Raw genomic sequence first — 27,279 nt, 5'->3', positions numbered from 1 at the left:
AAGATTTCCGGAAGGATGACAGACTCATCACTCAAGTTAATGTTGACTATTTTTCCTTTGTTTTCCCATAACTATCCCTTTAAAGACCCCAGGTGATCAGTATTAGAGCTTTTTGTCGATTTCTGTTAGCTTTGGGTCATCATCTATGTGCAAGTATATTCGTAACGCTCTTCCTCTTGTCTCCTAACAGGTGGAGTTTCAGGATGCAGCAGTACTGAGGATGCTGATTGTCTTAGTTTTGCTCATGATGGCTGTGAGCAGTGAAGCTGAGGTCTGCACAGGCCAGCACAACTGCTCCAGCTCCAACAGCTCCAAGGACTACTGCTATACGGGCCGGATCCGCAGCACCGTGCTTCAGGGCCTGCCCTTCGGAGGAGTGCCCACCGTACTCGCCCTTGACTTCATGTGCTTCTTGGTGCGCATCACAAACCCTACAATTTTCCGTTTCTGTTCATTTGCCATGAGTTAGTCATTCAAAGTCAACATGAAATTAATCTTGACCCCGTTTACTTTCTTAACACACATTCCCGGTCTTGTTGCGCACTGTTTTGGAAATGCATGTTATAGATTTTATTGTAAACTCAATGTTCCGGTGAAAGATTTTCTCTGGTGGTGTGTGCCAGAATTCTCCAGTCATTTTGACCACTTAAATGTTGATGTAAGATTTTTTATGTTAAAGTCCCCATGAACTGGAAGTTAGCAAATGACTTTTCTCCAGTGTTGTGACGTATTTCCAAGTGAAAGGGAATATTGAACAGAGGGCAAGGTTTTACTTTAGCGCTCCTTCTCTCCATCTCTGCTCATAGCAGACTAACGGTTTGAGGCGAGTGGTTAAGCGTTTTCAACCCAAGCCGTCAAACTGACGTCATCAGAAAAGGAACGCCATTCCAGACCGGAAATAACTTTTCAGATTTTGATTAAAGATTACCACGGCAAACTATTTTTTTCTGTGTATTAACTTGAACGGATTAATTGTTCACCACAAGACTAGTAATATGTGCTAACAAAGTAAATAGGGTCAATTTTGATTTCATGTCGACTTTAAAATACATTATCTTAACCCAGTTTATAGTTCATTGACTACTATTAGTTAGTCTCAGCCTCAGGCGTCACGCCCACAGACCGTTGGCTGAACATCTGATGCGTATGGCACACTTAACTGGAACACTTCAGGATTTTCAAAGTTGCATCTGGTTGGTTGAATTCTACAGAATGGGAGACGTGTGTGATGCATTCTTTAACGGTCCACATGGAAACAAAGCCTTTGTGACGCCAAAACCCCTCGTGGAAGAAGAAAGCCATCATGGTTACGACTGTGATAATAAGCGCTTACCAGTATCAACTAAAAGCTAGATTGTCACGGCTCCACTGTTGCAGTAAATTTGCACAACGTTCTTGAATTAATCATTTATTAGACACACGCCGGGCTGTTATTGTAGGGAAACTTTACATTTTCACGCCCCTAAACATGACGCGGAACAAACCGAACTGTAATTGGTTGCGTTAGATGTTAGTCAAACGTCCTCTTGGGAAGTCCTTGGCCAATGAAAGCTGCGATAAAGTCCAGACCTCCTGCCGTCAGTCTGAACGTCTGGCTATGCGAGACTAACTATACATATGCCAATCATGGGTTCACTTCACCTCTAAACGCCACCTCTCCACTATCAGAAGGCAATATTGCATTCATTTTTAAAAGCAACGCCCACATCTCAAATTCCAATCAACAACTGATGGATAGAACCTTTTTCTCTTTTTCAATAATCCATTACACTCGAATGTATCTATGTCATTGCATTTTCCATTTCATTCATCATTTAATGTTGACTAGTGGTAAAGTAATAATAGCAAATAATCATAGATTTAAAAAGAAGTGTTAACTTGCATCCAGATGCTCTCAAGTGTGAACGTGACTTTTAGCCTCCATGTCTCAGTCAAAATGCGTCCTCATAAGTGCCAGTGGTGTTTCAAGAGGGGAGCCAACTGCAATAAATTAATTGTTCATTGTTCAATTAATTGCAAATTCACAAACATGTCAGTTCTAGTATGGAACGCCCACTTTTCATTATGCAATCGATTCCCAATGGATAAAAGTAAAGTATGTAGAAGTAAAATGGGTTATGAAAGCCATTTTCTTGTTTGCACTTTAATAAAAGTGACTGGGAGTGTGTAAAAATGCTTTGAATTCTGTGGAAGTCTGCCGAGCTTTCTGTGGAATTCTGTGGGCCTTTATAATCCACACTACAGTTATGTAGAGTAACATGTTCCAGTTTTGATGTGATTCTAAATTTATGCACTTTAGGAATGTGTTTCTTAATTGTGTTCAGTTTGCATGTTTGCGGCATTGTGAACAGGAATTTGTGTTTGAATGCATTTGTGGAATGAGATGTGAATTTGATTGTGTAACATGTATGTTCTGGGTCTCCAGGTGCTGCTATGTGTGTTCTCTCTCTTGAGGAAGGTGGCGTGGGATTATGGCCGTCTCGCATTGGTCTCTGATGCCGACAGGTAATAACTATTATATTCCATACAGTAGCTTTTTTGTAGTACACAATATTAGACAAAAAATAAATGTCGGCCTGATTCTTTCAAATGTTCTGATGTCATTTTCATTGTAGTACAATAAAAAAAATAATAAAGACAGCACTTGTACGGTCCTATTTCAGCGACTCATACTGCGGCCTCAGCTGGCTGCGTTCACAGCATGCTCTTGGTCCCAATCTAACCCCAAACAAACACTCATCTTTCCAACATTGAGTAACATTTTCTGGCATTTTCTGCCAGACTAAATATATACAGCTGGACACTGGATTCATCAATCATGATGTAGACCTTTGATTTGTCCGAATTGAAGAGAAAATGCCTCGTGCAGGAATGCATTGAATGCTGTAAGACAACAGCATGCTCTCGGCTGCTGCTTAATGGGTTTATCCAATGGATTGGTTGTTCAGACAGCTCAGCTAGTCTTATTCTATTAGTAATATGACCCTGCCTTTCAATCACACTCACATCTAGCGACTTGGAAACTGGTTTGAGCAGCACGCAAGTGCATTAGAGATTGTGTTTATGGGAGATCAGATTATATTCTGGGCATCTCAAATTTTTGTCCAGTCAGATCCCATAGTCACTACTCTGATGTCAGAACCTTCTCTCCATGTTTCAGGATAGCACATTCATTTTAACAAAGTCATGATTCAGTATTTTGAGTCAGTATTTTTTTTTTTTTTTAAAGAAGTGTCAACAATTAAATAAATGAAATGGTTTATTTTGTGTGCACCCAGCATTCATTGATCTATTTTGAACATTTGGTTCCATAAACATTTCCCTGAATTGCAACACCTACATTATGACTTTCCAGTCTTCAATTTAAACATTAGAAATGTTGTTTGGGGTCAAAGTGAAATCCTGAAAAGTCAGATCATGAAGCTTGTTACAACTTGGTTAAGCATTACATTTTTTATAAATAATTCATACTGCACTTGTATCATGGTGACCACATGTGTACATATGTTTGTCCCAAGACATTTTTCCAGTTTCCTTTTGTCACAGATTTAGTATCTTGCTTACAAACAGGTCAAGCCACCATTACTAGTTTGAAAGTGCCCTGTGGTGAAGTGATGTGGAACTGTAAAGCTGCCGACTAAAACTGGAGATACGTGCAGTTATCTCAAGAAAAATGCAATCCAATCAGAATCAAGGATTAAACAATTTTGTGGTATTTTTTTAGAATGGTTTTATTCTTATATATTTACTTTACTTTATTATTTTATAATAAAAAATATGTTTCATGACATCTAAAACCAATAATGTGAAATTCCTCAAAGATTTGTTCTGATTACATGTAATAACTTGCATCACAGAGTCATAGGAAAAGTTTAATTAGTGTCATCTCAGTTAGTGCATCTCAGCTGAGTAATATCCTCTTCCTCTGAATGAATGCTCTCATATTTTGACAAGTTTCTGTCAAGCATGAACTTGAATAACTTCTTTTCCCTCATCAGTAGGCGGAATCAGCACTATCAACGTCTGGACGAGGAATAGTATGTGTTGTTTTTACACTTCAGCTCTCTCTTCCAAGGACACCTTGTGTCTGCTTTCTGAATTTGCTCTCTGGCATTTCTTCTGCTGTGTGTCTATCGGGTGGATTTGGGGTGAATTTGTTCACTGTGTATCTGTCTCCTAATAACTCTTTTCACTTCTTTCTCTTGTCCTTTTTAATTTACTTCTTTCCTAGAGTCCATTGGTTGAGGGTTTCTCAAGATAATCATCACATTTACCTGAGCTAATCAATATGTGTCTCTTGTGGATTTGTGTCTTTTAAAGGCGAAGTGTGTAATTTCCGTGCCACTCGCATCACCAAATGAAACTGCATAAATAATTGTTTCCAAACAAATTCTCTAAACTCTCCAACTACATTTTCTCATCCCTGTCTTCCATTGTTCTGCTAAACAGGTAGTCGGTCTCTTTTCAAACTCACAGAAGTTGTTTACATAACAGACTGCTAAAAAAAAAAAACAGTCTTGGACTTATAGGAAGTCAAACTACAAATGGTTTACTGATAGTTTCTCTTTGTAACGTTGCAAAAACTACACACTTCACCATTAAATTATATGTTTTCGTTGTTGTAAGCGTGAACATTCTGGCCAGGGTCTTTGCACCCTATAGGTCCCACAGGGAAGAGGATTACAGGGAGAGGTAAAAAAAAATCCTGTGATGTCATAGAAAACCCCTGTGTGACTGGAAGACTTTGTTTTGATGAATACCTGTGATTTGTCCGGTTGTTTGACCGTTTTTGTCATTGAAAAGCAATAAGCACTGACACTTATTAGAAGGGCCCTATAGAAGTTGTCCTATAGAATCAGTCCAAATGTCTGTGGATATTGTAGCCAGAGAATGACACATACACTGGCCCCAAAAACTATTTTGATATTTAAGGCACACTTGCATATTAGATTGCAAATTATCAAACAGAATGCCAAATTTGCCAGTTTTATTTTAAAGACAGGCAGCTAAATACATTTGCAGCTTTCTAGGATATTTTATTTAATGCACTGAAGTTCATACTTATGAATTGTGGCTTTTGGAGGTCATTGTATCTATGTTAAAGTAGTGTCTTTGTGTATCTCTGTTTAACACGCTCTGCCTCAAATCAAATGTATGCTCCTCTCTGCATGTTCATCTCCTTTATAGGTTTACTGCAGTCTCTTTGTGAACAATCTGTGTGTAATGCCCCTGAGCCTCTGATGCTAATTCTGTGTTTGCATTTGTATGTGCACAGTCACTTATTGCTGCATGCCCAACATGTGGTTAGCCTTGATATGCCCTGATGGAGCTGGGGTAATCTGAGCCTGGAAGGCCTAGCCGTGCCCATCACTTAAAATCCGCCTGGGGTCAATCATTTTATCCATTAAAACTAATCTTTAATAATCACAATGACATATTTAAAAGTTTTTTTTTTTTTCTGTGAAAATAATTTCTTCATGCCTTAAAATAGCTTAAGGAAAACTATACCCTTGCTGTTAGTATACGTGGGGCCATGAATGTGCAAATTAGTCCCCACCTCAGGCTCCACTCAATCGCACTTCAGCTTGAACGACCTAATCCACTTGGCCAACTATAGCAAACGCTACACGATAGCAAGTGGAAATATTCAGCCATATATGTTTGAACCCGAAACTGATTCAAAAGAAAAGTAATTATACAGACAGGCCCAGTTCTACAGGGGCGCTTGAGGGTGCTAAAGCATATTAAAAACACCACATAGACATAAACAGCATTAAAAAATGTATCAACATTGGCGGTATGTAAAGATTATTAAAGGAATAGTCGTTTATTCACCCTTTGCTCTTTTTCCATGCCAGATAATAATTTGGATTAAGACAAGACATAGAAAAATTGGGATATTTTAGTACATCCTACTTACACCTGCATACATACAGTATACTTGCATAAAGCAATATATACTTTATAGTAAATTTGGGCTGTGTGATTGTTTATCATCACGAAATGTAAAGTGTATATAAAGTTAGATAATATAATATCTAATATAATCCACTTTTATCCGTTGTATGCATTTTCATCCGCAAACATATACAGTACACTCACATAAAGCGATACGTACTATATATAGCAAATCTCAACTGCGTGATTTTATTTATTTTGTCGCAAAATGTAACTATATTATCATCCAACTCTTTATATTAAGTTGCATATACAAGTATGTCCAACTGTATCCCCATGCATATAGTATACTCACGTGTGTGTGTGTGTGTGTGTGTGTGTGTGTGTGTGTGTGTGTGTGTGTGTGTGTGTGTGTGTGTGTGTGTATATATATATATATATCCCAGCTCTAATTTGCTAATTGTGACTATAAGGCATGAAGATATTAAGATACAAAAAAAAATTCTGTAAAGATACTTTGAAACAATGTGTATTGTGAATATACTATACAGATACATTTATCTTGACTTGACTGTCAAAAAAACCCCATAAAATTATTAATGAATTAGCATGTGTTATTTGCTGGAAATATTAGTTCTCAAATCTTATGTGTAGAAATCTTGTTCGTTTGTATTGATTCATTTTAAATAATGCATCAAAGTGCGTAACAGCGGGTTTGTCTCATCATTAACATAACAACTGTGACAATCCTCATTATTTTTTTATTTAACTGAGAAATGAGAACTGCAGCAGAGAGGAAGATTTTCAGTGAATGATCAGTTTTGGGTTGAACTAGTCCTTTAACATGATCATAGCACTTTATATTACAGATCTTCCATTATCAACATCAATCTAATCATTATTGTAATAACTGCTGAATGAAGTGGCATGCCTTTAAGTGACCGTACACTTGTATGTTAGCTTGAGTTCAGTGCTCAGAGAAGGGCATGTGTTTGATAATGTGTGTCTCTGTTCAGTGTGGCCTCCGCCATGCAGACGCCTGCCGACTCCCGATACGAGCGTCTCACCTCTGTGTCCAGCTCGGTCGACTTTGACCAAAGGGACAACGTAAGTAGCTTGCAATGTCATCTTTGTGGATGCTTATGGCTATGTTCAGAATGGAATACTAGCATACTGCACAGTATACACCTGTATAGACAGTATATACATTGTGTAGACCAGCCCTTTTTCAGCCCTTTATAATTATTCTCTGTAAATTTGCATTCCATTCACACTAAGAGCGATAACTACAACCCCATTTCCAGAAAAGTTGGGACATTTAGTAAAAATCAATAAAATTCACAATCTGTGATTTGTTAACGGAACAAGTTGAGACCTTCACATATTCGGGCACTGAGATTGATAGGCATTGAAGGGTTTTAATGTAAGACAGAATATCTTGACAGCAGTGTATCATTCTCTTGTTGAATCAGTTATGACCTGTAATATTGCATCCTGGTTTAATGGTTTTTCTTTCTGCTGAAAACAAGAAAAAATTATCCAGAGTAATCAAACAGGCATCTAAAATTATTGGGACCCCTTAGATTCAACTTGTAGATCTTGATAACTGTGCAGTAAAGACGAAAGCAGTCTTCATCGTTACTGACCCCTCTCATCCTCGGTACCCCTCTTTTCAGTTACTGCCATCAGGTTGCCACTATAGAGCTCCTTTGGCCAAAAACAAGGCTTACAGGACCAAATAGTTTTATTAGTATATTGTATTTAAGCCTTTGTTTATTTATTTACATATTTGTTGTAAGATACTTTCTTTGGATTAATTGTGTTTTGTGATGTGTGTGATTGTACTGCGTTTATGTGAGCCTTTTAACCTAAGACAAATTTCTATCACTGGTTGATAGATAATAAAGTTTTTTTATATTGATGGCTGCAACACACTACAAAAAAGTTGGGACAGAGGCAAAATAAAAGTGAAAAGATTATAAAGGTTAGATTATCCAACTCTTTTGAAACAGTCCACAATGAGTAGGTGAATTGGTAATAGGTGAGGGTATTATGTTTGGGTGAAAAAGGAGCTTCTCAGTCTTTGCAAGCAAAGATGGGTCATGGCTCACCACTTAGTGTCAAATATCATGAGAGAATTGTCAAACAATTCAAAAATCACATTTCTCAATGCAAGATTGCAAAGAATGTATGTCTTTCACCATCTACCACACATAATATTGTAAAAAGATTCAGGGAATCCAGAGACCTCTGTTGAATGTGCGTGACCTTTGAGCCCTCAGACGGCATTGCATGAGAAACCATCATACAGCCACATGTGCTCTGGAGTACTTTAGAAAACCATTTTCACTTAACACAGTCTGACGCTGCATAAAGAAATGCCACTGGAATCTCTGATACGCAAGGAGAAAGCTATACATCAGTTCTATGCGGAGATGCCGGCGAGTTCTCTGGGCCCGAGCTCATCAGTGGAAGTGTGTTCTGTGGTCAGATGAGTCCATGTTTCAGCTCGTTTTGGGGAAAAACAGACATCGAGTTCTCAGTCCCAAAGACAAAAGGGACCAACCAGACTTTCATCAGTGACGGGTGCTGTGGCAAACATCTGTCCTGGTATTGGGGTGCATCAGTGCAAGCGATATGGGTGACTTGCATTTGTGTGAAGGTATCACTGACATGGAGGCATATATTTGGATTGTACAGAGACATAAACTGCTATCAAGATGACATCTTCCCTGGGAAGCAATGCCAGGCCTCGTTCTGCACATGCTAAATCTGAGTGGTTTCTAGACACTCTGCACCATAGGAGGGATGTGCCTGACTGTCTCCCTGCACTCCAGATCTGTCTCTTATTGAAAATGTATGACCCATCATGAAAAGGAGAATCAGACGACGACGACCATGGACTGTTGAGCAGAAAAGATTGGGCAACTATTCCACTTGCAAAACTGCAACAATTAGTATCCTAAATTCCCAAATTATTAAAAAGTGTAATTAAAAGGAAAGGTGGTGTGACACAGTGGTAAACATGCCTCTGTCCCACCTTTTGTGGAGTGTGTTGCAGCCGTCAAAATCAAAACATGTTTATATTTACAAAATAAAATTAAGTTGGTCAGTGAAAACACTGGAAATATTTTCTTTTTACATTTGTTAGTTAAATAAATGTTCAAGAGAATTAACAAATCACAGATTCTTGATTTTATGGCATTTTACAAAATGTCCCAACCATTCTGGAAATGGGGTTGTATAACGATAACTACATTAGCGTCCACCAATGACCAATAATGTTCTGTTTATTACAAGTGTACACTGCAGTTTAGGTGTCTGCCACTTTAAATGCTTGAGTTCTTTAAAGTTGGGTGGATTCTGATTGGCTCAGATTCTCAATATTTTTCGTTCATCGGCTAGAAAAAGCCGTTCTGAAAGTGATTTCAACAATATTGTTCCTATGTGTCTTTATCAGGGTTAGTATCGTTAACTACAACAATAGTTAAAGCTAAAAATAAAAGCATAAAAATAAACATTATTGTTACTTTTAAATAAAATACGATTTTATGTGCAATGCTTTTTTGTGAAGGTCAAAGCAGCACATGACACGTGTTGAGAGGTGCAAGCCCTGGCATGAGTCAATTGAAACTGTTCACTCTCGAAAGCAGATGATCATCCGGTTTTCTGTGCAAAATTTGCATACTGTTCACAGTATTCATACTGCATACTGAAAAAAGTAGTAAACCTGCAATAAAAGTTTGCCATTCTGAACATTCCCTCTGTCTTCCTTGCTCACTTTCTATATGCACTCTCTCACGCTAATGTTCAGGCAGTATTTCTTGCCATCTACCACAGCTCTATCTCTTAATGCACACACACCTGTGGGTTTCATAATGGCGCACACATGCCTTTTGACAGCCATTTGTTTGCCTCTCCCTTCCCTGCTGGGATCTGGAATAACTGCACTTATGTAAACAGGTGTCACGTGCACACAGGCAGCCTCTAACAACTCCTGAAACTGTATTGGAGACATTGTCAATGTCTCTGAATGTTGAGGTGATTGACAGACAATAGTTAGAGAGAGTACATTGACAAGAATTTGATGTTCTTTGTTTGTAGGGTCTCTGTTCCTGGCTAACTGCCATCTTCAGGATAAAGTGAGTCATTTCTGCTTTTACTTTATGAACATACTGTATTTCTGTTTATGTCAATATACTGTAACTTCAAAATGTGAAGACTTACTAACTATAGGAACTATACTTAACTGCAAAAACTATCCAAAATGGTGTGAATTTATTTTTATTTTTTTATCACAAAACTCCAGCAGTGTCTGTGGTCCTTTTCAAATTAGAAGTAGAGGAAATGAGGAAGTAGGAACGATACACCAGAAAAAGATTAGTCCAATTATTCCAGTTATAACAAGTATATAACAAGATTATCCAAAATGATATTATATTATATGCACTATAATGTCAAATACTTCAATGTAGTGTATCAAATGTTTTCAATTATTTTATTAATATAGTGTTATTTTGTTTATATTGTGAACTAAATATTGTGCTTGTTTATTAAAAATAATATTAATAAATTATAGATTTTATTATTATTATTATTATTTACAATAATATCAGTACAATTATGAATAAAAATCGTAATGGTATACAAACACATCTCTCTCACCCTTCCAGAGATGACGAGATCAGGGAGAAGTGTGGCGAGGATGGCGTCTATTTAGTTTTTATTATTTATTTAGCTTCAGTTTTAGTTTTAGTAATTATAGTTTAGCCGAGCAAACATAACACTTCCAGTGTAGACCAAAGTGAGACGTTCAATTTCAGCAAAGTTTAATGTTTGCCCAGATTACAGTTAACTCTTGTGCAGACATCTTAATAATAAAAATAAAAATAATGGTTTGAGATTGAACAAAGCACCAAATAAATGGAACTGGAAGAAATGGAAGAAAAAAACTATGAAAAATTCAGACAAACTAATTAATATTAAAGATGAAATTTTGTCAAACATGTCTAGTTTACTTTTTTCAGCTGTACAATGTATAGATTTTATTTATATTATTATTTTATTGTTAACAATTTAATTATGAATAAAAATCGTAATGGTATACTAACACATGTCTCTCACCCTTCCAGAGATGACGAGATCAGGGAGAAGTGTGGCGAGGATGCCGTCCACTACCTCTCATTCCAACGGCACATCATTGGTCTGTTGGTGGTGGTGGGCGTGCTCTCTGTGGGCATTGTCCTGCCCGTTAACTTCTCAGGAGACCTATTAGGTGAGTCAAGAAAGTTTAAGAGTGAGTCATCTGGGATTATACAGTGTGTCTGAATGCAGCCATTCGAGTTTCTCTTCCTTTAGTGTATGTGACCAAAGACTCCCTATAACCTGTTTCTTGTCTTTTCTTCCTCCAGAAAATAATGCCTACAGTTTTGGGCGAACTACAATAGCCAACTTATATTCTGAGTAAGCATATACTATTGTCTGTGACACTTACTTGACCTTTGAAAGATTGTTGATGAATGCATCAGCTCTGTTTTTCTCTCTGTTTCAGTAATAACCTGCTATGGTTGCACACTACATTTGCCTGCTTATATCTGTTACTGACTGTGTACAGCATGAGACGACACACATCAAAGATGCACTACAAAGAGGATGACTTGGTGAGCAGAGACAACTTACACAAAACACTTCAAAGAAATGTTCTGGGTTCAGTACAAGTTTCTATTTACAGCCAGCGTTATTCAAGTTAATTACAACAACATTTTCGTTACTTGAAATAAGGTAAACATTAATTAAAAATATATTTATTTTTTTCAGCTAGTTGCCAAGGCAACATTTCTCATTTTCATTTAGTTTAACTTGATCTACTCAAATAAAAATATAAATAAAAACTATAATAGTAAATGATAGTCTACACAGCATATTTAGCAATAAAGTCCTGTATCACATGAATTAATTGTAACATAACTTATAAGATTCACATTTCTGCTTTTAAACCCTGAAGAACACTGGCCATTTTTACCGTTTTAATTCAGTTACTTACAGTAAAAACCATTTTAATTGAGAATTCAGGAACATTTCTTTATTTTCAGATTTTATTTTGGCATAAACCCACATTACTCAAATATTTCACTTTCCCTGAGAGAGAGTTATGAGCCAAAGTCAGGGTAAACGGCCCATTGCAACCCACTTTTCTTGCGTAATCTGGCACATTTTTTGAAACGGGATATTCAACCTGAAAAGGGTGGGACTTGGTTTTATCCATTAGGAATTTAAAAAATGTGAAAAAGGAGTTTGAAAATAAGAGAGCTTGGCAAATAAGTCGTTTCAAAGGCATATTATGTTTTGATGAAAAATGACATGAATGATGAAAACATTTATAATGTGCACAGATGAATCATCAAAGAATGTAAACCTGGTTGGTAATTTCATGTTGATTTATAACAAAGTGAACAGATATGATAAGAACAGATAAATATGTCCCTTCACAGACTAGCTGTCCTTTGTATCAAATTAAATATGTATATCCTAACTAAGGTCCATAGTTTAGTGCTGCATGAAATTGCTCGCTTAATGGAGATCAACATAGAGCATCAATCAATATTATGGTTGAAATAATATTTCTAATGCTAACAAACTGTACTCTAATGTCTCCACATTGTCTCCTTTCACAGGTGAAACGCACTTTATTCATTAACGGGATCGCAAAATACGCAGAAGAGAGTGATATAAAGCAGCATTTTGAGTAAGTTCTTGCTGAAAACACATTTTATGTCTCAACACTCTAATTAGGATCTACCTTCTCATCATCAGTAAAGATGAAGTGTGTAATTATAATTCGTTACAGCACTTTACATATGGAAGGGCAAATCTCCGCAAATTTATGCACTTGTATGACTTTCTTCTGTAGAAAAAAAGAGAAGATATTTTGAAGAGTTTTTCCCACTTACAATGAAATTCAATGGGTGTCCAATGTTGTTTGGACCTTTTGCTGGATCTTCTTGTGTTCTCTTTTGGACATGAGGATTTTATTTTGGTGTGAACTATCCCAAACCACACAGTAAATTCAAGCACACTAAGATGCCTAGGCTTAGTCCTGAGACATGTAAGAAAATGACAACCTTAACTGTTTTAATTGTTCGAAAGTGGTCATGTGGCTACAAGACGTTCAGTGTGTCCATTCACTCAGTTTATCTAATCTCGTTTACTGCTGAAGAATGTGTCAGGACAATACATGTCTTTTTCAGCTTCTATGTCAAGGATTTCTGGGAAAACACAGATGGGGTCCAGACCGAGTGAGAAAGAGAGAGATAGAAGGCAGGATGTGTAGATGGAGGATAAAGAGGATGTGTAGAACAAACACATAATAAAGTAGAACTGATACCCAAGCCTTAAGGCCCGTACACACCGGGACGAATTTCGCGCGCGATATTCGCCGACGTTTAGCGCCTCGTGACTAAACAAAGGGCGCCAATGTGAGTGTGCACACCGACGCGAAAAATGCCACGCGTAAAAGCGTAATTTTTTTTTAAACGCCTCGGGTTCGTTTTTTTGGTTTGACGCGCTGCGTCAAAAACTATCCGACCAATGAGATTGCCGCTTTTGCTCACGTGTCTGGAGCTTCTGAAGTTACAGTAAAACACAACTTGGGGGCGCTCAAACACAAAACGGTCTTGCCGAGCACACAAACGTAACAGCGAAGAAGATATACGCCAAGTAGCGTCTACACTGCCCATAGACAGACACTGCCGGGAAGAAATGACGAGGAAGATGCAAGGCATGATGAATGTAGAGCTGCTGGTCTCGTTGGTGTCGGAATAAAGAACTATATGACAAACGCGACTACAAAAATCTTGTTAAAAGAGAACTGTTATGGAGTGGTATTGCAGAGTATAGACTGTTATGGAGTGGTATTGCAGAGTATAGACTGTTATGGAGTGGTATTGCAGAGTATAGACTGTTATGGAGTGGTATTGTATTTCTGTTTTACATTAAGCGCCATCTAATGTCAGGGAATGAATTTGCATGTTCACTCGGCTCATCGTCAGCGAAAATCGCTTGGGTGTTAACACAAAAAACGCGTTGAAAAACGCTGGCGAATAACGCGCGCCGATATTCGTCCCGGTGTGTACGGGCCTTTAGTCTCACAGGCATCTCAAAGCATATTTGCAATCTGCCCTATTGCAGCCAACTGGGAAAAAAATCATCAGCCCTGTAGACTCCCATAGAACTGATGGAAATTTTGACTTCATAGTGTACAAATGTACCACTCCTGTCTTCAGCGTGTCTCACAGAGTCTGCTGTGTCATTATTTGAAAAGCCTACCAATTTGTTGCATGCCAGTCTTATTTTGGTATCATTGATTTTAGATTTACTCGCCTCTGTGCATCACATAAAAAAGCAGTGGCTTCCTTTTGCGTGGTGGTCAGTCGCTTTCTGTCTAAGTGAGCAATTCTTGGCTAGCATAAACTACAGTGAGCGCCAGACGATAGTGAAGTCTGGCTCCTGCAACACTATCAACATTGTGTTCCAGTGCCACGTTAAAATGAGAAAGTGGGAATTAGTAGAAATACTTTCTGTCCCCCTCATGTGATTTTTTTTATTATTTTTTTTATGTCTCTTACACAATCTCACTTTTTTTATCTCTTTGTTTTAATATCCAGGAAAGCATATGAAAACTGCGTAGTTCTGGATGCTCGCATTTGTTACGATGTTGCCAAGCTTATGTCTCTGGAGTCTGAAAGGTAAAAATTTTACAAGCTGAGATGAGACAAGTTTCAGTCACTATTTTAAGTATTGTGTACACAAGGAACTTTATGTAAATAAGGTGCCGATTTGTGTCCATTCCTTTTTCTTTCTTTTTTTATAAATAAAATAGAATTAGCATAAAAATGACAGCATCAAATGGCATTGATATGTACTATGAGATAGATAGATAGATAGATAGATAGATAGATAGATAGATAGATAGATAGATAGATAGATAGATAGATAGATGAATAAATAAAAGAAAGAAAGAGCCTTTATATCTACTATATTTTTGTGATAAATAAATAAAAGCATTGATATCTACTATATTTCTACTGTGATTAATAAAAGATAGATAGTAAATGACAGGTAAATTAGGCCCCTTGTCCAGTCAGGTACTTCATTTAGTTATTTATGTGTTTGTTTGTTTGACATTTTTCTTTTATTTGTTTACATTATCATGTTTTAATGTAAATTGCTACAGGAAAAAGGCCGAACGCAGCAAAAAGTTCTACACGGACCTGATGGCCAAGGAGCACATTCCCACTATGATTAACCCCAAACCCTGCGGCCACCTCTGCTGCTGCATCATCAATGGCTGCGAGCAGGTCAGTGTCACCCTGAGGCTCATGGGAGTTTCACATGTCACATGCATTATAACCTCTCCAGTCACTCCACCCAAAGTGTTCTGAATAGTAGCGGGTATCTAGATCTCGTATTAGTACATGAACCATCATGCATTTCACTTCACATTCAGATGTAAATCATGAATGCATAACCTTTCCCCAGTAGACACGCAGTCAGGATGTCAGAGCCGCTGTCTTGCTGCCTGTAATTCCGCTTCATTGTATTTACAGTCATATTAGTCAGGATGATGTACGCTCTGCTGCTGTGAGACATGTTCAACATCAGCGCTGGTATATTAAGCAGCTCCCAAGTGTCCTCATTAGATAAGCAGACTTACAGTTTATCACAAGAGCCATTTTTCCATAGCACACATCCCCCCCTTCTGGACGATGACTGTAATGACTTTCTAGTAAGTTACAGGGAGGACATTTTTCCCTTCAAAGCACCTTTCCTTTTGCGCAAAATGCAATGTCAGTTGATCAAACAGGCCAGAAAATCACATTGCATTGAGGATGGGACCTGTGTCCTATCTAGAGACCAGAATATCATATCATATATTTTTATTTCATGGGGTCTTTACAACAAAACGTATTTTAGTAGTGATGTCTAACTCTTGTAATGTTAATCCATCCCTGCAGGAAGAGGCTATCAACTACTACACTAACCTTGAGGCCAAACTAAAGGAAGAATACAGAAAAGAACGTGAGAAAGTCAACTCTAAACCTCTGGGAATGGCTTTTGTTACCTTCCAGAATGAAGCCATGACAGCCCTGTAAGTCTAATAGTAATTTTGGTATCTGTTTTGGTATCTGACACTAACCAAAGTACTGAAAATTATCATGGTAGTACCATTGTATTCTTTGAGGTACCATAATATCTGTTTGTTTTTTTTCCTTTCCCAGCATCCTGAAAGATTTTAATGCGTGTCAGTGTCATGGCTGCCACTGTCGACGAGAGCCGAAGTCCTCCCCCTTCAGCAACGGGCTCAACACGTTCAACTGGACAGTCACATATGCTCCAAATCCACAGAATGTTTACTGGTAACATCCTCATCTTGAATCTCATGAATTTATTATGATTGTTGTTTCAAAGTGCTAGACAGGATCCACTTTGGTCAGTTTCTTCCTGTGTTAATAGGCAGTTCTTGGCCAGAATAAACCATACATCTATTTGTTTTACATGCAGGAAAATCTGAAATCGATGATACCACAATATTTCATTGTGGACTGGAAGTTGCATAAAGCATATTATTATTAACATTATTGTTACTTAGCCTATATGATATTGACTAGGGCTTGCCATTTAAATATGCAATATGTAACTTCACAATACACATTGTTTCAAAGCAGCTTTACAAATATGATTTTAATGTTTATAATATCTTCATGCCCTATAGTCGCATTTAGCAGATTAGAGCTGGGCAACAATATACATTTTTACAGTTTACATTTTAGGACATTACAAGCAATCGAGCAGTTGAGATATGCTGTATGAATTTGGACATACTTGTATATCCACTTTTATAAAAAGAGCTGGCCGAGGATATAATTACATTTTGCAAAGAAATATAAAAAAATCAAGGCAGCTGAGAATTGCTATATAGTATATGGCTTTTTGGAAGTGTATTGTATGTATGAGATTAAAGTTGGATGTAATATATACAATTTTACAATAGTAGGTTGTACTATTTATCCAACTTTTTATATACATCACTGGGCAATAATATAGTTTACATTTTTGTGACAATATCAAGTAGGTCAGATTTGCTATATAGAAAATGCTGCTTAACGTAAATGTACTGTATGTATCAAGGTAAGGTTGAATATACTTGTAGTAGTTGTATAAATTATCTTGTATGTACCTTGTACTTTGTTCTCCACAGGGAGCATTTGTCCACTGGTGGCCTCAACTGGTGGCTCCGCTGCCTTGTCATCAACTGCTTTCTCTTCATCTTGCTCTTCTTCCTCACCACCCCTGCCATCATCATCTCCACCATGGACAAGTTCAACGTCACCAAACCCGTGGAGTACCTAAATGTAAGGAGACTGTTAAACATCATGCACATCACAATGCAGTGTGACTATGGGGGTCATGACTCTATCACTCATCACCTCCCTCCTTTCCCTCTGTGTCTGTTCCTCCAGAACCCCATCATCACTCAGTTCTTTCCCACCCTGCTGTTGTGGTGCTTCTCGGCCCTTCTTCCCACCATCGTCTACTACTCTGCCTTCTTTGAGGCCCACTGGACACGGTACAATGCCAAACCCTGTATATCAATGTATTTTTTTAATGCTTTCAACATTTATAGATGCTAAGCTAAATATTGTGGTGGACTCAAGAGAGTATGTGACCTTTGCTTCTCAGATCTGGAGAGAACAGAACCACCATGCACAAATGCTACACCTTCCTCATCTTTATGGTTCTGCTGCTGCCATCTCTGGGCCTGAGCAGGTATTTTATCATACCTGGTTTACATCGAAAAGTTAGAACTACAGATGTAACGATGAGAAAATACAGTTATCCTGTAGTTTTCATATAACTTTAAAGAACACTGACTGTATCCTTCAACAATGTTTCACTATAGCTACTGAGCCCCAATTTTGTATTTTGCATGTAAACAATTTAATGGTGAATTTATTCTTAAAAGCAACATTATCCTGAATAAACAACATTTTGACATATCGTTTTTGATGTATGCAAATTTGTGCTAATTTATAATTATGTATATTTTAATTTGAAATTATAGTAATTTGTATATTCTGAAAATTCTTTTTCAAATACAAATATTGCCTTTTTGTAAAAAATAAATAAATAAATAAATAAAAATTTTTATAAACTGTTTTATCCAGGTAATTTTGGACTGACCTGTTTCTTCATTTGCATTAAACATTTCATATGATCTTTTCCTAAATGCAGTTTGGATGTTTTCTTCCGGTGGCTCTTTGACAAGACATTTCTTGACCAGGCGAAAGTCCGATTCGAGTAAGGGTTTGCAGTTCCAACATCCTGTTTTGATTAAAGGATATACAAAACATTTGGTTTATGCACATACATTTTGAGATTGCAGATACAAGTTTTTATGGCTTGATTTCTTTTCCTTTTAGGTGTGTCTTCCTTCCAGATAACGGAGCTTTCTTTGTGAACTATGTTATCGCGTCTGCTTTCATCGGTAACGCCATGGACCTGTTACGCATTCCTTATTTTCTCATGTACATGATCCGACTGTGCCTGGCACGTTCAGCTGCCGAGAGGCGCAACGTGAAGAAGGTCTGTGTAGTTTGCAAGTGTAAACGATACTCAGCCTTACTATTATAATCATATAAACATGATGAATACACCATTAATGTATTTATTCAATCCTTTGTTTTCTGAATTCCTCTCATTATGCTCAATAAACTCGTATGTTGTGATTCACGTGTGGTTGCGTTTTGTTACAGCATCAAGCTTATGAGTTCCAGTTTGGAGCTGCTTATGCCTGGATGATGAACGTCTTCACTGTGGTCATGACCTACAGCATCACCTGTCCAATTATTGTACCATTTGGTGAGTGGCGCATTACTCACTGAAGAAGAATTCCTGCATTGTGATGGTGGTTTTTCCATAGGCAAACACCACTCACATCATCTTCAAACAGTGTAAAAACCAGTCTGACTTTAATTTTGTCTGCAGGCCTGATGTATATGCTACTGAAGCACCTGGTGGACAGGTATAACATGTATTATGCCTACCTGCCCTCCAAACTGGATAAGAAAATCCACTCTGGAGCTGTCAACCAAGTGGTGGCAGCACCCATCCTCTGCCTCTTCTGGCTACTCTTCTTCTCTACTGTCCGTACAAGTAAGACACCGCCAAACAGTGGCTCTGTTTTAAACACTAATGAGCTGCCTTCCTACACAGCCTTTTTAGGTGTCAAAAGTCCTATTCGGATAGTAGTTGTTTCTCATGGGGACGTCTGTAAAAATAAATTTGCATGGCACCTCAGTGACAAAACTTGTGCATTCGGATGGTGATTTATTCACGGCAGAGGAACAAGTTCTGTGATTCTACAAACCCGGGAACGCTTGCTGTTTACGTGGTCAGTCATGTGATCGTCAGCTATAAACAAAATGTCTGTTATTGCTTGGACAATTAATAAAATCATATTTAATAATGGGAAAATATTATCCTATTTATTATTTTATTATTTAAATATCCCATTAAAAGAAATCTGTAAAATTGACACGCTATAGTTTAAATGGTTTTCTATCTTGCATTTTATCTCTCAAAATTATGGATGCAGCGCAATATCATGCGAGTGATGTTTTTGTCCCGATTTTATTCAACGTTAATATTGTGTTATAGTTTAGACACAATATTTATAGTTATAGTTTAGACACAATAACCATTTAAACAATATTGTCTCCTTTTGCTCAATTTTGCTTACAAAAATATTACCTATAAAGCCAGAGCAGAACTGTTGTACTTTCTGAATGAATCTGTGTTTTGAGCGAATCAATCGGGTGAACCAATGATTAAATGGCCCATTCATAAAGAAAGCTATTTACTTAATTCCTGAATGAATCAGCCATTTGAATAAATTTAATGACTCAGTGGGCCCTATTTTAACGATTTAAGTGCATGGTCTAAAGCGCGCGGCGCAAGTGCACTTAGATCGTGTCCGAATCCACTTTTGCTAGTTTTAACGACGGGAAACATGGTCGGCATCGTCTAAAAGGGTTGTTCCTATTCTCTTAATGAGCAATGGGTGTGTTTTGGGCGTAACGTGCAATAAACCAATCAGTGTCTCATCTCACATTCCCTTTAAAAGCCAGTTGTGCTCGCGCCATGGCGGATTCGCTTATTACATGGCGGAATTTGCAAGCGGAAACACTGAACGCTTCTCCAGAGAGGAAACGGATCTGCTCGTGCGTGAGGTTAAAGCACAAGCAGACCATCTACTGGACAAGCCGGATTCCACCATATCTTTATGTACACAATAATAATCTTTTACATTGTAATCCTTTTATTTTTAATATTTGGCTAGTCTGTGTGCTGCTGCGCGTCCCTGTGTGTGTAAGCGTTGTACTGCGAGTGTACTGAGTTGTGGACCCGCTATAGGCGCACATTACTAATGCGCTCTTTAAATAACAAAAAAAGATATTTCGCCATTGACTTTAGACCAGGTTTCAGTTGGTCAATGGCGCAGTCTATTTCAGTCGCCTCAAAATAGCAACGCGCCAGAACACACCTCGTTCTCAGACCAGCAGCCCATGGGCGAACAGATGGGCACAAATGCATTTGCCATTTAAACAATGTGACGCAGGACGTGAAAATGATAACTGCGTCGGGCTGAAACTAGCAAAAAACTCTTGCTTCACGCCTGGCGCTGCATTGCACCAGTGTATGATAGGGCCCAATGACTTACTCATTTAGACATTTACCGCCACCTACTGGCAGTTTAGGTTTTATTTAGAGTATCATTTCATTTCATTTATTTTTATTTTTTTTATCCATAATATTAATAAAAACCCATTAAAGGTATAGTTCACCCAAAAATGAAAATTCTGTCATTTACTCACCCTCATGGCCGTTGATGCATAAAAGGTTGTGTGTAATAAATGTTGAATCAAATAATAAATTCTAAAGCTACTTTTTGTACACAATAATGGCTTTAAATTATCTTTGGGGGTAATTTCTCAGTCAAATTTGTCTAATTAATTAGATTTTAAAAAAAGCCCTCATTTATCTATATAATTAATTAATTTAATGTATATAATATATATACTCACAGTATTGGAGTTGTGAATGTAATATTATTCTTGTAAACAGTTTCCAGCATTTCAGTAATAAAAGTGTCCATATTTAAAATGTGCGCACATTACCACAAAGTGCAACAGTTTACCATATGGTGCATTTCAGTGGTCAAAAAGGATTACTGTTGAAATAGGGCTTTAGAAACTACTCCAGATTAACTGCACAAAGATTATTGTCATGTCTCTAACATGTTTTTTCTCCCCTGCTTTCTTCTCTCTTGCTTTTTAAATTCTAAAGGTTTTAGCGCTCCAACGTCAATGTTTACTTTTGTGGTTCTGATCATCACCATCATCATTTGCCTCTGCCATGTCGTCTTCGGTCATTTCAAATACCTCAGTGCGCATAATTATAAGGTCAGAAACCACTTTAACTAATTTTTCAGTTTTTATGCACAGTCTAGCCTAGAACTTTCTCTAATCAGCAAAGTGATCTTCCTGTATTCACAACAGGTTGACATGGACGGTGTGGACAATGGACGACCACCAGGTTCATCCCCACCTGTCAAGTCTGTGGTAAGTTTTCATAATCATGACTGTTGTGTCTGTGTCACATCATATTGAGCAGAAAGAAAGAATTTTTGCATCCCTAGATTTTAGCAGGGCTGGGTTAAAAAAATCATTGATTTTTAATCGATTCTCATTTTGACGAACCGATGATATTGATTCTTAAATTCCAAGAATCAATTATTTTAGTCTATGCTGTTTTCAGTTGATGAATGAACAAAACTTTGTTGCACCTCCAATAAGTCGCAAAAAGCTTTGTGCTTTGTTATTTTTTATATAAAAGAAAGTCTCCGCTTTTAAATTCTGTATTTATTTTTTACAAAATTCAAACAATAAATATTGCTTAGGCACACTTTAATGTGGTGTGACAAAATACTGTAGACGCCTCAATTCGAGCGGCACTTGAACTGATCATCTCTTCTGCTTTACTACTAGTTTAAGCTCAAAATAAGCATGAATGAACATCTTAAGGTATGTTGAAAGATACAGTACAACTTACAGAAATACGCATCATGTCTCATGTAATCACTCAATCAGTGTTCAGCCGCAACAGCTTGTAAACAATGTCAAGTGATGTTATATTGACCTCTTGATTCAGGGACCATAAACTCTTTAGTCAGCTGGAACAGTTTGCTTTAGAGGTGTATTTTGTGAATATATGCACTATATTACATATTCATTATATTTTTACTTAACACGTTTTTCAATATTTAATGTATGTTTGAATAAATTTCTTCATGAAACAAGTTTAAATTTATAAAATGTTATATTTCAAAAAACGAATTAAGAGTAGAAACAACGTAATTGTTGTTATAAATGTATAATTATGAAAAACATCTTTGCGTACTTTTAATGTTTGTATACAAATCAGTTACATTTAACAGTTACAGTTTTTAGTGTCAAACAGTAGTTATGTTAGCCTGGGAAAACCCAGACAACTTCCGGCAAATTTAGATTTGCTCTGCAAGTAGTCTGGCAAAGAGCTCATTCAAGGCCATTTCCATGCCGTGGAAATCGCGGCACCAATCAGAAACGTTGAGGCGGGCTTTACACGATGACGATCGCTCTGATTGGTTTTAGGTCTATCCAATTGTGCCCACGGCATTTGAACGACGTCCGTTGGTGAAGCGCACCAACTTTTAAATGCAGCATTATTATATTCAAATTGCAAACACATGAGGACAGTCTCCATGAAAGACCCACTGGCAGATGAACATGCTACTACATTTCTCTCCGAAACGGTAGGAAATTAAATTAGATTTAATAGAGGATTTTAACTGTGACAAGATGATTGACAGGACAGTTTACATGACGGGATGCACGCGACAGATCCGTCCGATAAAGATGATGAAGTAGTATGTCCAAAAGTTGCCTACTTTTTTGCTACACATTCAAAAGTAAATACATTTTCTTCACAAAAAGAGTACATACTTTTATGGAGTAGTGTAACTTAGGCGAATTGGGACGCAGCATATGGCTTTACACATGACGATCGCTCTGATTGGTTTTTGGAGTTTTAGGTTTATCCAATTGCGCCGAGAGGCATTTGAGCGACGTCCGTTGGTGACGCCCCTTTGGAAATGATTTGTCTATGGAGCTTTGCCAGACCATAACTCAGTTACTACTGAGAATGGTCTGGTTTTAACCAGGCTATAGTTATGTAGTAGTTATTCATATGGCATTGATGTATTGCTATATTGTAAAGCTGAGAAAATAATCAGAGCTGACATTTTCACATTCTTTCTATTATCAGCAGACGTACGTCGCTCAAGTCTTACAGGACGAGAAGAGCACTGCCGAGGACGAGGGCCAGGCGTCCTCACAGGATGAGGAAGTGGTGACCGAGGGGGATTTCCAGTCCGGAGAGGACAGCCTTATTGAGAACGAGGTGCATCAGTGACCCATGCCAGGGCCACACCATGTACTGAACTTAAGAGAAACTAGCAGGAGATCCACTACACCTCACTACACTTACTTGTGTGTGTGAGCGTGTGCGTGTGTGTGTGTGAATCCAACTCAGCTGACAGCTAAAACACTCCTTCATTATTAAGGCTTGGAGACAGGATGGCCAATTGTCAAGAATCTGAAGTGGCTTGTGATTGTACTCCACCTATAAGAAACTGGCTCATCATAGTTCCATAATTCGTCTTTGCATCGTTTGCCCTGTTCGTACAGCATTTGGTCAGTACCACATTTCTTGCCCTTGCAAGCGCATGTCTAGTAAACAATACCAAAAATAGCAATGTTCACTAATTTGCCATTTCAAATTTTAATTCACCTATGTTATGATGAACTGAAACCGCTATAGTGCTATCTCAGGTGGGCAGTAAAATTGTATATAAGGGCGGATTTCACAAAGACGCATACAGGTCAAATTTTACCCCCAAATCTGGATATTTCTTCATTGGTTGCATAGGATAATGGTCAATTAATACAGTTTGGCAACTGTTAAGAACAAAAAAAGATGTATATGGCAACAGATAACAGACAGTGCTCTACAATAACAATTTCTCCATGTTTACTATCTGAGGCCCAAACCATTTCAGTGATGATAATTTATCAAATATTGTGTGAAATCACATATCTTCCAAAAGCTTGTTGAGTTGAAGTTTTGAGTTTGGCAAGAGAATCAAATATTATTTTCTTGGCCCTGCTGAAATGGCACTATAGCACAATATATGTAAGACATGCAGATTAGCCTAATTCACACAACTTTCCATTCTTCTCTACCAAAGTGAATGTATTAAACACAAAGGCCATTAGTCGTGGAAAACTCACACGAGCCTGCTGAATTAACAGATTGTGAGGGAAAACAGCCACCAAACACTAACTGTCTCAACTGGAAAAGCCACTTTCAGACTTACAGACTCAAAGGCAATTCGCTATCCCTGTAACCATTCAAGGTCCATCCAATGATTCAAAGAGTTTAAAATGTAAACCTTTGCATTACAAATACATACTTGCGCTATGCGTGATATGACACTACTTTCTGAATCAGGCATCAAATGGACCAACTTTGTGTTGCTCTACTGTGGAATGTTCTGTCAATAACTGATACTGTAACAAATTGAACTTAAACGCACAGCAAGATTCCCTATGTGGACCTTAAGGTGGAATTTTTCTTTTTATTATGCATGGGTATGAAATGATGGTTTCATCAGATTATTATTTTATTTTTTATTGGCGCTAACAAATGATGATGTAGACATTAACCATTAAACATATTTTACTACTTATAAATTACTGTAAAAAAACAAAAAAACAAAAAGTGCATTGAAACATGCCCAGAATCCCTGAACACCATAAAAATTGGGTAATGATGATAGCTAAATCTCATTGGGTCATATAAACATATGCGTCTTTAATATGGCCTACTTTGTTGCTATTGTGGTGTGTTCCTTTGCATTTTTACAAGAGAACTGGAAATAACAGAATCCATGCTATGGTTCTTCTTACCTGTGTGCATTTACAAGCTGTTCACTGACACTTGCAGTTCTGAGATCATTTGACTGGGTTTATGCATCATTTAGTGGTTGAAGTCTGAAAAAAAGAATACAAAAACTAGTACAATGACCACTATTTATTGACCACTATTAAAATGTTTTTTTGACAACTACACTCTTTATATCTAGTCGTCGCCATATTCAGACATTTTTGCTACTTTGTCCATTATATATACATATTGCATTTTTGCTCTCTGTGCATTGTTGAAATGCAAGTCAGAACTGGAAACGAAATATTTTTTAAGAAAGTTATTGGAGCAGACAAAGGCTGTGCCCGAGTACTTGCTTTAACATCATTTTTATTTTCTCTGTCCAGCCCCTTAATTTGTTAATCTTTCCTGCTAGTGGACCTAAATAGTTCTCATTGTGTCATTTGTTTACACGAATAGCAATGCAGTGTTTAAACTGTCATTTTTCTGCAACAAATGTTGACTTGAAACAGTCGTCGGGTGTACAGTATGTAAGCTTGTGAATTAGAACTTTAGGAAGCTAATCAGTGAGATTTTTTGTTAATTTATGTATATCACACTAATCTATCAATCACTGAGGAGCTTTGTAACTTTTAAATGCAAATAACACTGTAGGCTATGCACTTCGTGTGAAATATGTAACATTATCATGGTTTATGTAACAATTTCAAGCCATTTTCTTTTTTTTTTTATTGATCTTGTTTGGACAACGAGTAACTGCGGTGCTTTGTACGTCTGACGCTCTTGCTGCTTAGATACTGTAGGTGATGTCCGTATGACTGCATCCTGGATCTGTTTAAGGAAAAACACTGTTTTGAAGCATGATGCAGTGGCAATAATTTATTTATGCATCTTTATGACTTTTCCTGTTTGTTACAGATGTTGTCCACAGTATTTATTTCATTTGTCTATTATTTTTCCATCTTATGAATTAACTGGCTGTTGAACTGGAATGAAGAGGTTAAATCGGTGTAATATTTTTGTAAATAGAAGCATTGCGCTGCTCTTGGAAAACTAAACTGTATTTACATTTGTACAGCTTAGACAGCAAAACCATGTACAGTCGACCATGAATTGTTTGCTTTTGTCCATTCAGATTTCCCTTAAGATCATACTATGCTTGCGATTGCTGTTTTTAATAGTTTTGTATCTCAACCTCCCCTCAAATGATCTTTTGTACAGTGTCATCTTCAATCTCTTACATGTCTTTGAACAATAAAATAGACATTTACTGACAAAACCATATCAAGTGTGAAGAAATTCTTTATTACTTTGTGGACCATTTATAAATTATACGAAGAAATGCACTAATTGTTTCACTTTACTGACTCTTTCTACTTATTTAAAACATAGTTTAGTTTAAGCAAGCAGCGTAGTTTATATTACAGTGAACAGTATGATTATTTATATTGATATATCAGAATTGAGTTAGTATTTTGTGCTTATACAGAAATGAAAAGGTATGATGTTAAAGCAATGTTCCATTTTCTTTCTGACCAAATGTGTTTAATTACTGACTCTTTGTGTTGTTGATGAACACTAATGACTTGAACTATTGAGTGAATTAAACAAGTGTACAACCTTTACAAGAAAAAAAGAACTTTAAAGTTTAAATAATATGGTTTTAAAGTGCTCTTTACCTCCTATGAGGAGTCATGATATCGTTTTATGGCAGCTTTCTTCCCTCTGCCACGAAACAGTGAGTACAATCTTTGACCTCTCATGGTCTTATGGTGGAGTCTTGTGATGTGTCTCCAGACCAGGAAAAACAGGAACAGAGAGTCATAAGCTTTCACGTTGTCTCTGATGTTTGATTCACTAACGAATCTTTCATCTGAACCGATTCTTTTCAATGGTTAAGTTGAATCATTCGACTGCATTTGGCGTCGGCAAAATGTATTAAATTGTTTACCAACAATAATATTGAAGGGACAAAGAGATAGAGGTCAAGTATATAAGACTCCATTGCTATATTTCTATATTTCTATAGCTATAGTAATGAACTCGCCGTTCTGAATTCAAATTGTCGGTATGAAGCTGATATGATAACCATTTTAACAGCGCTCTAGTCGTGTTATTTTAAAATTCGCATTACCTATATAACTTGAATCTTCTTATGACAATACTCTCACAGAATATTTTCATGTATTTTAAAAGTTATTGAAGTAATTCGTCGTGAGGGAAAAGCCTCTTACCTCAGACGCTCTAGCGGTGCGCGCGCGCTCCCCAATTAGTTCA

General features: G+C 37.2%; 1 protein-coding gene across 3 annotated transcripts in view; it reads left to right on the top strand.

Annotated features, from left to right (window-relative positions):
* Nucleotides 1-26,284, top strand: part of tmem63ba (transmembrane protein 63Ba) — a 35,507-nt gene extending 9,223 nt beyond the window's left edge. For 2 of the 3 annotated variants that reach the window (XM_082153326.1, XM_082153327.1), the window contains exons 2-24: nucleotides 191-415; nucleotides 2,426-2,505; nucleotides 3,999-4,037; nucleotides 6,915-7,005; nucleotides 10,003-10,040; nucleotides 11,031-11,173; nucleotides 11,310-11,361; nucleotides 11,450-11,558; nucleotides 12,573-12,643; nucleotides 14,562-14,642; nucleotides 15,131-15,254; nucleotides 15,912-16,045; nucleotides 16,176-16,313; nucleotides 17,156-17,309; nucleotides 17,418-17,524; nucleotides 17,638-17,724; nucleotides 18,190-18,255; nucleotides 18,378-18,540; nucleotides 18,711-18,816; nucleotides 18,943-19,110; nucleotides 21,304-21,419; nucleotides 21,516-21,578; nucleotides 23,323-26,284. In XM_082153326.1, coding sequence (XP_082009452.1) covers nucleotides 221-415; nucleotides 2,426-2,505; nucleotides 3,999-4,037; nucleotides 6,915-7,005; nucleotides 10,003-10,040; nucleotides 11,031-11,173; nucleotides 11,310-11,361; nucleotides 11,450-11,558; nucleotides 12,573-12,643; nucleotides 14,562-14,642; nucleotides 15,131-15,254; nucleotides 15,912-16,045; nucleotides 16,176-16,313; nucleotides 17,156-17,309; nucleotides 17,418-17,524; nucleotides 17,638-17,724; nucleotides 18,190-18,255; nucleotides 18,378-18,540; nucleotides 18,711-18,816; nucleotides 18,943-19,110; nucleotides 21,304-21,419; nucleotides 21,516-21,578; nucleotides 23,323-23,469 — 2,472 coding nt within the window. In that variant the 5' untranslated portion in view covers nucleotides 191-220 and the 3' untranslated portion in view covers nucleotides 23,470-26,284. The remainder of the gene's footprint in view (nucleotides 1-190; nucleotides 416-2,425; nucleotides 2,506-3,998; nucleotides 4,038-6,914; nucleotides 7,006-10,002; nucleotides 10,041-11,030; nucleotides 11,174-11,309; nucleotides 11,362-11,449; nucleotides 11,559-12,572; nucleotides 12,644-14,561; nucleotides 14,643-15,130; nucleotides 15,255-15,911; nucleotides 16,046-16,175; nucleotides 16,314-17,155; nucleotides 17,310-17,417; nucleotides 17,525-17,637; nucleotides 17,725-18,189; nucleotides 18,256-18,377; nucleotides 18,541-18,710; nucleotides 18,817-18,942; nucleotides 19,111-21,303; nucleotides 21,420-21,515; nucleotides 21,579-23,322) is intronic. The other variant, XM_082153328.1, reaches the window with a different exon arrangement.
* The last annotated feature ends 995 nt before the right edge of the window (nucleotides 26,285-27,279 follow it).

Source organism: Leuciscus leuciscus (genome assembly GCF_965113295.1).
Source record: "Leuciscus leuciscus genome assembly, chromosome: 22".
In the NCBI taxonomy this organism is placed as follows: Eukaryota; Metazoa; Chordata; class Actinopteri; order Cypriniformes; family Leuciscidae; genus Leuciscus; species Leuciscus leuciscus.
The sequence above is the reverse complement of the archived record's forward strand: the minus strand, read 5'-3'. Positions and strand labels throughout refer to the sequence as shown.